The sequence below is a fragment of the Suricata suricatta genome, chromosome 2 (assembly GCF_006229205.1).
Source record: "Suricata suricatta isolate VVHF042 chromosome 2, meerkat_22Aug2017_6uvM2_HiC, whole genome shotgun sequence".
Classification (NCBI taxonomy): domain Eukaryota; kingdom Metazoa; phylum Chordata; class Mammalia; order Carnivora; family Herpestidae; genus Suricata; species Suricata suricatta.
Genome location: NC_043701.1, coordinates 124,782,006 through 124,796,312, shown reverse-complemented (window position 1 = coordinate 124,796,312; position 14,307 = coordinate 124,782,006). Strand labels below are relative to the sequence as shown.

At 36.5% G+C, this 14,307-nt stretch overlaps 1 protein-coding gene across 2 annotated transcripts in view; it reads right to left on the bottom strand.

The window, feature by feature from the left end:
• Nucleotides 1-426: 426 nt before the first annotated feature.
• The window catches only part of CABCOCO1 (ciliary associated calcium binding coiled-coil 1), a 123,349-nt gene continuing 109,468 nt past the window's right edge, over nucleotides 427-14,307 (bottom strand). For both annotated transcript variants that reach the window (XM_029931735.1, XM_029931736.1), the window contains 3 exons: nucleotides 7,040-7,162; nucleotides 6,243-6,380; nucleotides 427-872 (listed from right to left, as the gene is read on the bottom strand). In XM_029931735.1, coding sequence (XP_029787595.1) covers nucleotides 798-872; nucleotides 6,243-6,380; nucleotides 7,040-7,162 — 336 coding nt within the window. In that variant the 3' untranslated portion in view covers nucleotides 427-797. The remainder of the gene's footprint in view (nucleotides 873-6,242; nucleotides 6,381-7,039; nucleotides 7,163-14,307) is intronic.

Genomic DNA, 14,307 nt, shown 5'->3' with positions numbered 1-14,307 from the left:
TATATCTTCACAAAGGTATTTAAAAGTTTGAGATGTTCTCTATCATTCTACTGCAATATAATGGTTGATTTTTAGAGCTCTGTGAGTTTGATTTGTATTTAAGATTTTTACAATCTATATATAGGTTTGTCTTTAATAACCATTTATACATTGCTTCTTTTTATATAGGTCATGTATTCTCCGGGGAGAGTAACAGGATTAGAAATAACAAATACAGTACAGAATAAATTAAAATGCTTCAAACTGCATTATATAATTTCAGAAAATTGGTTTCATACTGAAACATTTAAATAAGAAAATCAAGCGATTTAAGGGGGGAAAACCCATAGTATATGCATTTTAATTGCTATTGTTTAGCAAGTTTTATCCTTGGCCATGTGGTATCTGTTCACAGGGTTCCAGTAATGTGGCAGCTCATTGGGTCAATAGGATAAAATTATTATTTTTTTATTTAAAAAAAAGTTGGCTTCATTCTCCCTGAAGATGAATAGGATTTATTAGTCAAAATGTCAAAGGAGTATCATAAAAGTAATTGTATTTTTACATATAATTCTCCAAACTCTTGTATACAAAATGTTCTTATTACACTTAGTGCAATAAATTCAGAGGTTGTTATGGGACAGGAGATAGCAAAATGAAGGCCAATACTTTTCTAATTCCTCAGGATAATAAAAAGTGGGACTTGGTTTTCCTCTCGCAATGAAAGGAAGGAGATTTGCTGCTCTGGAGAGTCTATTATTGCGGCTGGTTTTGTTTGTTTCTGTGAAGTTTAGCATCACTCTTCTTGCACTAAGTTCTCAGGCCTTTTTCAATTTTTCTATTCGTGCATTAAAGGCCTCTTCCTGTATTTGCAGCTTTTCGTTTATCTCGGTCTGTGAAGACAATCATAAAAAAGTGGTTATGATGAAGCTATCTTTTGCTGCACATTGTCTTTGCGGTTTTGACATACTACAGTGCCTAAAGACAGACATTATCCCTCACACACCTTCCTGTTTTGCAGACAGAGCCGTGTTTCGGCCTGTAGTGATGTGATAACACTCTATCATATTCTCTGCGCACTCCCAATGTATAGCGTGGCTGCTATGAACAGGAAGTGGTATTTGGACAGCCATTTTTCACATAGTCTTGTGTTGGAAGATAGGATAATTTATCTGTATGTTCAGACAGACTTTACAAATAAGCACCGAATCCGAATAACTGCTCTGGGCTCAGTTAGTGGGCTGTTGTTGATACCCCCACGCCTTTGCAGTGTTTTTGTCTCCTGTGTAATACATTCTAAATGGGATCCTGGAAGCCTCTGTTGTGGAATAATAACAAAATAATCTCACAACTAGAACAATTCTCATAATTAAGAATATCCTTTATACGTTATAACTCTTGGAATTATGCCACTCTGTGGTACAGTTTTGGTAGAAGAAATAAAGAGATTGCTGACAGGTTTTAGTGTTTGCTGTGGCTGGGGTAGCATTCAGCCTCTGGCAGTGATACTCTGTGGGCTGACATTGCTACCCGCACAATTCCAGAAGTCCTTTTACATTATCCGAACATCAGTAGTTCTGGAAATGTCTTGCCTTTTTCATGATATATAATAAAATTAGGTATACAGAAACAAGTGGTGAGCAATGTGGTAAACCTAGTGTTTTGTTTAGGTGATTTAAAAAAAGTTTACAAGTGTTTGAGGAGTAGTTTATACACCCAAGTACTAATAAGCAATTTGAAGTTTAGAATGTTAACATCTGCAACATAATTTGATGTCTTCAGGGTAACTGCATTTTGAGAAAACCTCTATTATTTCAACTTATATAGAATAAATTTAAAAAATCAAATATTGCTTTTGTTCACATATAAATTCTCATCATTTATTTATTTATTTATTTAAAAGTATAACTATAACAGTTTTGAAATGTGTGACCTGGTTACCTCATCTGATGAGATTTTGTGTCACCATCACTGGCAAGAATCAATATTTCTGAAAATATCACATTGGTGTCAATAATTCTGGATCCTCATGAGATTATCCTTCTTATTTGGTTCAAGATTTATCAAGCTCTACAAGTTGTAGCAAGCTCTGGTCTCTAATTTCCCATTTTTTCCCTTTTTTGTTCCTTGGTGGTTGGGTGGAAGAGGCAAGGAAAAATGAACATAGTCCTCCAGGTTACAAAGGAACTCTGTCACTTTTTAGGGATCACTAATCTGCTGGGGCATGATTTATTAGAGCTAGAAAGAGCACTGGTCTGGGAGCTGGAGACTGAGAGATTAATTTAGTTATGTAACCTTGGATAAGTCACTTGACTACCTTGAGTATCAGTTCTTATTTTGGAAAATTAAGTGGTTAATAATTAAGTACATTAACATTACATGTTAATTTTTAAATTCATAATTCCAACTCTTGATTTTGTGATATATTCACCAATGTTATATTTCATTAGTATGATTTTGTGAATTTTTAAAAATTTTTTTAAAGTGTTTTATTTTATATTTGAGAGAGAGATAAAGAGAGAGAGAGAGAGGCAAGAGAGCGAGCATGAGCAGGGTAAAAGCAGAGAGAGAGGGAGACACAGAATCTGAAACAGGCTCTGAGCTGTCAGCACAGAGCCCGACAGGGGGCTCGAACTCACAAACTGCAAGATCATGACCTGAGCTGAAGTCAGACGCTTAACTGACTGAGCCACCCAGGCCCCCTAAAACGTTTTTTTTTTAGAAAGAGTGATCAAGTGGAACTGGGGGAGAGGGGCAGAGGGAAAGAGAAAGAATCCTAAGCAGTCTCCATGCTCAGTATGGAGGCCGATGTGGGGTTCAATCTCACAACCCTGGGATCATGACCTGAGCCAAAATCAAGAGTCTGACGCTCAACCAACTGAATTACCCAGGTACAGTATAAGAAATATTTTAAAAAGCTATTAGTCTAGCTTCTTTCTGGTATGCAACATATCAGACCATATAGGTTTGAAGAAATAATCTCGTCTCAATTCCAAAGTATTGGGAAGCACTACTCTAACTAAACAGTTAATTCTTCTCACTTTCAATTTATGTGTTCTATGTCCACTAATAATTTCATTTCTTTTGATTAAAGACATGCACTATCATTGATCAGCCTCAGTTTCCCTGTGTCACCAGTGTTTTCATATTAACCTGGAGATCTTTCTGGTATTTCACTGAAACAAAATTCACTGACACAGGTGTGGGCTCTTGGGGGAAGGTTCACGGGTAAGATGCATGGCCAGCAGCGCAGTGCACTGCCGGCGGGGAGCTGCGTTTCACAGCTCTAGACTCCAGAGATCAGGACTTGAGTTCAGGCACAATGAGGAGAGCCTGGATGAAAAGACTCCTTGTCTGGTTAGGAACGAGGCTGTCCTGAGTCTACTATGTTTCCTTGTTATTCCTTAGAAAACTGCTGAACAGAGAAGCTGTCCCATGACCACTAGTGAGGGAGTTTCAGTTTCTTTTAAGGGAAGAATGGAAAACCCATGACCTGGGCTCAATAGCCTATCAGTGACCACTACCCTGAGGTGATGTCCCACACTCAGCTTTTCTAACCTGGAAATTCAAGTTGACCTAAAAATACCCAAGGTTCACAGATGGCAAACTTCCCTCAAGGTTTTCACATTTTACACTCTTGCTTAGATAGGGCGAAGAGCCAGCATTTAATGTAAGAATTTAATGTTAGTCTTCATATTTCTCTGAAACGTAATTCTTTAAATATATTAAAGTTTGCTCCATTGGGTATAATTTTTATTATACAACTCAGGGCCAAAATAATTTCATCTTGAATGTATCTTTAAAATTAAAATACCTAAACTACATAAGCTTAAAATATTTGCTCTCTTCAGTATAATTTTAATTAACATCTCAGGGCCAAGATAACTTCATTCTTAATAAATCTCTAGAACTATAAAGTGAGTCAATGGGAAAGTAAATGGATTAACACACAAAATGTAAAGATACACACTACATTCTCTGAAATTTCTGAACTATAGAAAGTGGAAAATGCCTGAAACCACACCGAGAAGGAGCTCTAAAAAACTGAACTCAAAACATGAATTTTCTAACTGCCTTTTCCTCTAAAAATTATCATAAAAGCATGGCTCTTAAATAAAAGAGGGGGAATTATTGGAAAATTTAAAACATCTTACAAATACTCATTCATTAAATGTTCCCACAGCAAGTCAGTGTATTCATACCCTGACCACGGACAGGGGCTACTTTTAAACAGGCATGCTGCCCTGGAAACTGGACGACACTGGAAAGCAGGGTTTAGAAGGAAAGCACAACTTACCCGTCTAAAACAGGGGAAGACGTTTAGGTAAGCAGAGAAGTAACTAAACTTGGAACCTGACCAAGACACAAGTGTAAATACTGAAATAGTGCCACACCACGGGAATATTAGAGTATCCAGAGTAGCTTGGTTGTGATATTAGAGGTTGTGTGGTCTTGGAGGATAACACTGGAATTAGAACTAGGATCCAGGTCATCGCTCCCGCTCAGGGCCTCTCCTCAGTCTCTAACCCTGGAAACACTGGATGGATGATTTAGACTCCCTGTGTCTATCATTTTCAATTTATTTATCAAGGAAGTGCCTGGCTAATTCTCATGTAGTTTACAAGGATTATTGAGTGAAAATACATAATGGGTTTTGCTATCTTGAGACATTGTATAAATCTACATTATCAAGCCATTTTATTGAAAAATTGGCAGTAATTTGGTCCAAGTTAATGCCTAAAAATCCACTGAAAATGGAAATGGTTGCAGTACCTAAAGGATCTTCATCCCCATCCCTCATCCAAGTTCTTTCTGTGCCTAATTGCACTGAGATGAACCAGCTAATAAATTTCCAGGCCTGGCAAGGTTGGCTTCAGGCCAAAGGGACAGTAACACACATATAGCAATCATGCTCTGTCTGTTACAGAGGAGTGATATTAATGCTGCAAACTCTCACAGTAAAAAAAATAAAAAAAGAGTCAATGAATGGTTAAAAATATACTGCTCACTCCACGGAACATGGCCTTAGTAAAGATGTTTTCAATTTGGGGGGCCTGCAAACAATTCTATTCCTGTCTAGTAGTTCCTTAGCAATAATTTCAGAGCTGTGGAATGGCAAAGGAGCCCAGGGCCATGATTATACATAAACTATATTTAGATGAAACATTATCAAATCTATAAAGGAGATATGTTCTGAACTCAGTTTATTTCAGCTGCGCTCTGCCCTTCCACACAGTAACCAGTTATTACATTCATGGGGTTGTTAACAATAATGCTTTGTGTGAAACGTGTTCTACCACTGTTTCTGGTAAACACTAAACACCCCTTATTAAGCTGAGGACTTTGGCTGATTCTGTTCATATCAAATCATTAAATGTTCACATAAATAGTGCATTAACATTTGATGATTAACAAGTAACAAGGTATGCTTCTGCCAAGCTAATCTTTTGCTCTTTCTAAATTAGTTGTTCATACAGTGTGCTTTTTATACATAGTCTCATGTTCAGGTAACAATTAAATCTTTCCCTGAGATACATTAATATTTGAAACATGTAGTACATTCTATTGATTCATGGTCATTTCTGTAAGAAATTATAAATCTTCTTCAAATATACAATTCACTTACTTAATCATTTTGCCTGGAAAATGATGCAAGTCTTTTGAGGTAGTGGTAGTTTTTGTCTTGTTTTGCTTTGTTTTGTTGGACAGGAAAAAAAGTCCACACATAGAGCCGAGCTCACTGATACATCACTGGCAATTGCTATCGGGATGGCTATTCCATCCCCATTTCCATGTAGCCTTTGGAGTAAATTGCTCAGTTTATTAGTGATATGTAAAATGGAACCAACTCTCTGAGAGGTAGTTCAAAGATTTGAAAGCCACTCGTTAGAAATTTGGTGAGAAGACTTACTGAAACATCAGTGTTTACTGTTAGCAATGTACTTCATTTACTCTTGCAGGAGCAATGTCTACCGTATGAGAGGCAGGATGTCTTTGCCGTGTTAGTTCTTCAGTTTCAGTGCCAGACGATTTTGTAAGCTGGCAACACAAACCAGTCTAGGTGCTGTTAGTGAATGCTTTGTGATCTCTGGAGTCTCTGACGACTCGACTGAGAACTGTGTGGAGATGCTGACTGGAGGGCCTCCCATCACAAGCATCACTCTTGTTAGCAGAGTGTAGATAATATTTACAGACCTAAGGCTGAGGTTGCCTAACTAACCAATAATAATAAAGTAAGTGAGCACACTCTCAAGGCTGAGTACCTGAAGGCTGATTAAAATATCATCTGTGACTTGACCAAGCACCGATGTTATATCTTCTATGGTAAAACCCATTAAAGGATCCATGTCAGAAATGGCTTCGGTATGGGATTCCTCAGGGACTTGTTCTTGATCCAAACCCTGGAATATCAAAAGAGAACAACACTCAAGTGGCTTCAGGAGCATTCAGTGATCTATATGTAACCTCAACTTCTCTTGGGTACTTTTTTATAAGGAATGATACTGGTCTGGAAGGAAATTTTAATTTGCTTTTATCCTGCATTTTTATTATTCATGAGCATCTTGCCAGATCAAGTTATGGTGCCAATCAGTGTTTACTCTTAGGAAAGTGGAGGTGGAGACTGGAGAGGCTGGAGAAGGAGAGATTAAAATTGCTAAACCATCATAATCTGGCCCATCTGTGAAGCAACCCTAAAAGAAATATTTATATTGAGCTGGGGAAAATCAGTGGGAAAGAAAATGGAAGAGCATTTGCCTTCTTTCTTCCTGCCATTAGTGAATATAACACTGAGATAAGGTGAATTAAGAGACAAAAGGAGGGGCATCTAAGTGGCTCAGTTGGTTGAGCCTCCGACTTTGGCTCAGGTCATGATCTCACAGTTCAGGGGTTAGAGCCCCACATCGGGCTTTATGCTGACAGCTCAGAGCCTGGAGCCTGCTTTGGATTCTGTGTCTCCCACACTCTCTGCTCCTCCCCAACTCACACTCTGTTTCTCTCTCAAAATAAATAAGCATCAATAACAAATTTAAAAAAAAGAGAGAGAAAGAAGGAAACATACCTTCATTCCTAAATCCAATGTTGGGGGTGGCTCTATGAATGTTGAATAAATGTCAAGTGAGATTCCTTCTTCTAGAGGATCTGGAAAGAGACCACTTGAAGGCTTGACAACCTCTATCATTTGCTGGAGGGGAAGAAAAAAACTGTATCATGACAAAGCCTTTGGTGAGTAACCACAATTTTGGCTAATCCATTCATTTCTCTCTGTATGTTATAATGAATATATAATATGTACCATATATTATGTAACATATATAACACAATCAAATTGATTAAAATTGTATGATAATTAATATATAATTATATATAATTCACATACATTCATATATAATATTTATAAGGTGCATATATATATATATAGTTCCAAGTTTACTATATTTTAAGTGCTATCTCCTCTGAATTCTTTTTTTTTAATGTTTTATTTATTTTTGATACAGACAGAGACAGAGCATGAGAGGGGGAGGGGCAGAGAGAGAAGGAGACACAGAACTGGAAGCAGGCTCCAGGCTCTTGAGCTGTCAGCACAGAGCCCAGCGTGGGGCTCGAACCCACGAACGTGAGATCTGACCTGAGCCGAAGTCGGAGGCTTAACCGACTGAGCCACCTAGGCGCCCCTCCTCTGAATTCTTGACACCACTGCCCTATTAGTTCCTTATTGCTTTTTGGTCTCTCTATCTCTGTATCTGATAATTAGCATTTTACTCTTCCCACGGTCTTTTTCTATTTCCATACTATGTGGCTTAGAACTTTGTTTTATACTGCCTTGATCTTTAATTGTTTTATGCGTCAGTGTGTCCTTCCTGCTGCCTACAAGCTCTCTGTAGGACACCATGTTTTAGATCTTCTGCACACCTTGTCCAGTTCTGGCAGAGGTTCTGTGCTTGAAACATGTAACAGCCTAATGGTGATTGATGTTTACTCAGCAGAGTAAGGCTGTTCTTGGGGGCAATAACCAAGTGGCCACCAAGAACTTCGTGATGAGGCCAATAAAGGCTCTAAAGGTTAATATATAAAAGCCATTACTCTGTAAACCAGAGAGGTGATTTGCACAATCAACCAAAAACATAGGGGGGCAAGGCAAGACTTCACTGTGAGCATTGAATAATTCTGTAGCAAGTGCACAAATTCCAGGGAGGGTGTTGGTTGGTCAACAGCAGAAATAAAGAAACAGAAGTCAAAGAAGTCAACTTAAGCAGTGTCCATTCTACCCTGACCTGGAGGTAGAAAGAGATGAGGTACTGATGGCGTCAAACATCTGAATCATTTAATTAGTTCTTTTTGTTCTGATTCTATGTTTAACAAGAAACGTTTTGATCATAATTTTCCTTCTCATCTCAATTGATCTCTAAAGACATGCTTAGCTGAGTGCTTTGATTTTCATGCCTATTACATTCCTCACTGTAAATCAGTACATTGATGTTCTAGTTTATACAGTAAGCTCTCAAGAGCTCGTTTTTGAGGCCCTGAGGTGAAGCATCCACTGTGTGCTGACAAAGTCAGACCCTGAGCATAAAAGTTTAAAGACAAAACTCTAGAAACATAGAATACCAAGTAATTGCCATCCTATGGGACCTGGAAAATCTGAAGTCATCGTACATTCATTTCTGACTTCTCTGCAATAGTTCACCTTAACTTACATGTTAAACGTGTAATAATGTATAACTTACATGTTATAACATTTCTCATTTGAATATTAATTGTATTATTTACTAAGATACGTTTTGGAATGTCCCAGAAGCTAAGCTATTATTTAGCCATCCAATATATGGTTTGCATAACAATTCATATTATTAATTTTAATTCAATTTTATAGGAAGTTGCTGCTTAGTATAGATATATAGAAGGACTAAAGTGTTAAAACTTTATAGTTAAGGCAATTCTGAAACCAAGTGATTAAATGATTGGCTTAAGGTCAATTCGTTACTCAGTGACAGGACTGGGAGTTAAACCCTGCTGTGCCGACTTCTTGGCCTATATGGTTCTCAGTGTGCACGGTGCCATGTAACCACACTTGGAAAATATTGATATTATTAATCACTTAATCTCTTTTGTTAGGTGACATCTTACATTGTTGTTCGCCATATTGTTCATCTTAAATTGACTAAAGGTTAATAGAAATAGAATATTTAAAAAATACCAGAGCAGTTATTTTCTCTCACCATGTTTTTTCCCCAAATGGGACGTACAAACATTTTCATCTTCCCACAAAATTATCTGTACCTTTTTTCATCATACTTGTTTTTCATCTTCTCAAACCTTACATGGCTCTTTATTTTCCAAAGCTAGGAAAATGAAACAGCTAAATATATTTTAGTGTCCTTTGCAACATTACGGGTAAAATAAATAAGCTGCACATGGGAATCGAGAGACAAGGGCAGATGATGAGGTATTTATTTAGTGGTACAGACTTTAGCAGAGGGTGAGGAATAGGAACTTGGGGGAAATGATGGTGAGATAGGCATTGGAAAGAGGAGAGCAAGGAACTGAATGGGGTTTCCTAAATTTACTGTAAGCAGTGAGAAAGAAAGCATGAGGCAGTCTGTAAGGTAAAACATTTCTTTTAATAAAGCAGAATTTTATTTTGTTGCTCTTGCTAAATTTGTCTTGCAGCTCTGCTTTTCTACACACAGGCTAGGGCTTTCTGCTAATTTTCTCTCAGCCTTTGGTGGAAGTTCTCAGTAGGTCACACCTATATCCTGGTGGTAGCAAATTCTCTCCCTGCCCTCTTGTGCCCTTCCTTCCATCGGATCACACACATAAATTCAAGGAGATATTTGTGCTCAGTTTTCTCACTCTATCCCTCACATCCCTGTGGTCTGCATTTCTTTATAAGGCTCAACTGAACTACTTGCCAACTACCCAGTTTTCCTTATCTTTGGCACTGGTTTTGTGTGTGTGTGTGTGTGTGTGTGTGTGTGTGTGTGTGTATATACTGGGCACACGCTTGGGAACTTGGGTCATTCCCAGCTCTGCATTATTAATTTTTTGGTGGAGTGAAGCTCTTATTTATCTTAAAAACCTCATTTGCTTGATTTTTATGAATACAGCTCACACAAGAATTCATTTGATTTAGTTCCTGCACAAAAACTGGGGGTGAGAATTTCTGTTCTTCAGAGTGTGTTGCACAACATCAATGAGTCAAGTCACAGCTACAGTTTTCTCTTTCGCAAAGAGTTACATGTTATTTAGACACTGTAAAGCAAAGGAATGTCCAGTTTCATACGGGAGTAAATATAAAGTCATTGCATTAATAATAAGAAAGCATACTGTCAGAGATGTATATAGTTTGAAATATAGTGCCAGAAGCATCATAGTGATTTTCCCCCCATTAAGTAGTCTTTTTCAAAAAACAAGTTTAAGGAAAATTACAATCAATAATTGTGGTGAGAGCACAGAGCCAGCAAATATGTTTAAATGAAACCGTCTGATGCAATACTTTCTTAAAAAAATACAATTAGGCCTTTGTATTTTTTTAACAAAACCTCATGTTTTACAACATCACTGGTTCTGTAATAAAATCTATTTAAAACAGAAAGACATGGTCAGCTTTATTAAGTTAGATTTTCTGAAAGAACGTTATAATTTCCTCAAGTCTATGAATAGTTGAAGCAAATTAAATAAAGCTAGTTTTATAACTATTTTTATACATTCCTGTAGCATTGTAATTGTCTCATATATTTTTCCTCAAAAGCCTAATATGTTACCTCTTAAACCTCAAAAAATAAAAACAGAAAAAGGATCAAGTGTGTTTATTAAAAAAACACTGCTATTTGGTACCCTGATTTAGCGACACCCTTTCTTCTTCTATAAAAGAATAGCACCCATAATCTTCAGATCAAGAAACAAAGGAAAAGACTTTAAGTGACTTGCCTGAGGCCTAATGCTGAGATTAAAAATCAGGAGTTTCTGATTATACACCTACATCCATTTGGCCAAATGATTGGTTTTGCTTGACTTTCAAATACCCCCTAAATATTACTTTGAATGTAAAGCAATAAATGTGTTTCTCTTGCCATTTTTGAATGCGTGCACACAAATGGATATAATAAAAACAATCATGTTGTTCCATGTGAATGCCATTTATATTTTTTCTGATAATGAGCAGACCATTTGAACCAAGGTGAGTACATTAAAAGCTCTAATAAAGAAGAGAATAGATTTCTAAACAGAATAATGGACTGTTAAGTGAACATACAATAAATAACATCTACAGATGTGGTCGCTAGAAAATTAGTTTTGCATAACTTACCACTATACATTTCCCCCAGATGTTATCTGTTACATGAAAATTAACTAAGTTAGTTATATTGTTCATTCCGTGCACACTGCATTAGCATTACTTAAGATGGTTTACAATCTGAGCTTTAGTGCAATTGTGCTATGGTATTTAAAGAATATCAAGTAAATGGTTTTCTGGCATAATTTAATGCTCTTAAGTACAAAATTTCATCGCTGAACATTATGTAGGTTTTACAAAATCCAAGATCTTTACTTCACAAGCCAAATGCAATCACTAGAATACTTCTAAGACTTTACATATTCAGTATGAAATGGACATCTATCATGGGAATAAATGATAGGAATTTTGAACCTTCCTGGAACTAACTACAGGGTCAGTTTAGGTTTACAAAATGCTGATGGAAATTAGAATCTGCTTCAAATATTTACTGTGTCTGAGAAAAAGCATACAAATTTTATCTGAAAATTGTATTACTTCCTGCTTTCTTTTTCTACTTTGTGTGTTAACAATATTGATAGTATCAGCTCTGGTTTATTGTTTTTGTTATTTATTTGTTTTTGTTATTGTTTTGTTTTTTGTTGTTTTTATTGTTACTTATTTTATTTTTATTGTTTTCCATTGGCAAAAAAGGTAGATGATTTGTGGGTAGTGTTTGTACTGATGAAATCTATGATCAAGGTGGCAATTATTAAATTATTACATCAGTTATTAAATTTTTCATGATATTAAAAAATGCCATTGAAATGACAACTTTCCACTGTTTTGAATGGCAGGAAGTAAGATCTGTTAAGCCTTTCCCAAGCAATAGAAATACATACAAAAAACTGGTATCCTTTAAAACGACATTTGTTTCAAATTTTCAGATGATGACTTCATATGTAAATCAAAACTTACTACAAAATGTCAAGGTTTCAAAAAGCAAACTTTATTGCAAACATTTCTCAATACTCACTAAGGAGAAAAGGCACAAAAATTCCCGTAATGTTTTAACTATTTTCTCCCCTTGAAAGAAGGCATTACTCATTTGCAAGTCTAATGAAACGGTACATGTGTGGTTCTGGAAATTTTTAACAAAAATCGTAACCCACTGCCTACAATATACTACACAAAAAGTAACAACATGTGAATGCCACCTGTAAAATGCAATAAACTCTGGTAATGTCATACTGAGGCCATAAATTTAAAATCAAAAGAGAGGAAATTCAAAAGCTAAGATTATCAGAGAAACTTCAATTAATCCATTTCCAAAGTGTTTTCTTTTGTGTTCAGGCCATTACAAACTTCTTAATATACCCTGTAAATGTAGAATATCAATTCTGCTACAAGAGTCCTCCTCTCCCTTTGCATTTTTGACTTGGAAATAAATTTGCAAATGCAGCACATTAATTTTCTTTCCTGTGCTTAATATGCAGTGTTTACATTTTGAAAAGGTTCAAAATGTTGCCAGGCTTCTGCAGGGTATGAATAGACATCTAATAGCAGCTTCTATTTTTATCCCCAGCATACTGACAGTTTGAACATCTATAACTTAATAGAGCTTTGAGACCACCAGATCCACACGCTAGTCACCTGAACAGTGACGGGTGACACAGGACAAGTTAGGACAGGAAATGAAGACTACCCACTCCAGCTGAAGCTGCCAGGAGGAATTTAAGTTGGCAGGCCACAGTAAACCAAATTGCAGTCTGGCTAGGACACTCGAGTTAACACCTTGTGCCCATTTTTATTTATATCTCCTGATTTGATCTTGTTTAACTTGGGCTTGAAATTTTTTTTTTAAGTTAAATAACTAAAGGAACTGATTCCAGAGTATTTTAAACATCTTTAGCATTTCCAAGCGTAGTTCTGCTTAAGGCCAACATTACGATTTGAAAATAAATCAGAGTACTCCTATCTTAATGACCTCCGACAGCAAAATCCTCTCTAATGAATTTGGAAAAAAGTAACTTCTCATAGTGTAAATGCAATTTAAGAGGAAAAGATGTTTTGATCTGGGTGTAGCATAAATATTTCCTGAGGGATAGAACAGTTCTTCAGATACCAAGATATTTTCTAAAGATGGCAATAATCTGGAAGATAGACCACTGAATTACAGGCTTTTAGACTTGGCTCTATTCCTAATTGTGTGATGCTAAGAAAATCCCTAGGCCTCAGTTTGTTTATCTGTAAAAGTAGGATAATGATAATTGCTACCTGCCTACTTCATTGAATTGTTTCAAGCACAAATTAGATAACGTGGACGAAAATCCTGGGAGTTCTTCAAAGGGAAAGTATTATTAAACCCAAAGGCATATTATTATTATTATTTATAATTACTGTTATTATTGGAAGGATCATCTTTCTAATGCCAGTACTGGAAGAGTAGAGTAGTCATATTGGGAACACGGGTCCATGCTGTGTCTATCTTAATCATTAACATTGCCCAAAGAGTTCAGCTAACTCAGAAAAATTTGTTAATAAGCACACGCCATCACCCTGTTTCTCTATAGTCACAGCCTCTAAATCAACAAACACATATCCAATGCCATCTTACTTGAAGAACTCCTTGGACCCAAATAACTTCTCTCTGGAGACCTAGATAGCATGACATACTTCCTTGTTGTGAGGCATGCTCAGGACTATGGTAAGGCACCTATTTAGAAAAGGAGAATGTTTCCTATGGGGGAAAAAAAACCCAGCATGTAATTTCTGTCCTTGATGGAATGTATTAAATAAGCAAATACCCCAACAAGGAAAACAAGTACTACAATGTAAAAATATTAAGAAACGAAAACCCTCTCACATGCATAAATGAAAGATTGCACACAAAGAACTCACATCTTTTCAAGCTTCAATAGTAAATATTCTGCTACTGTGTATTAAATACTGCATGGTGGTGGGGGTGGTTACGTTTAAATGAAGTTGCTTTTACAGCACCAAAGACTTAATCATCCATTTCCTACATAAAAGGTAGCTGCTTTTTTGCATGGTCCTCAAGCATATTGTAGTATAGAGGTGGAATTTAAGGAAAGGTATTAAGCAGGCTGTGT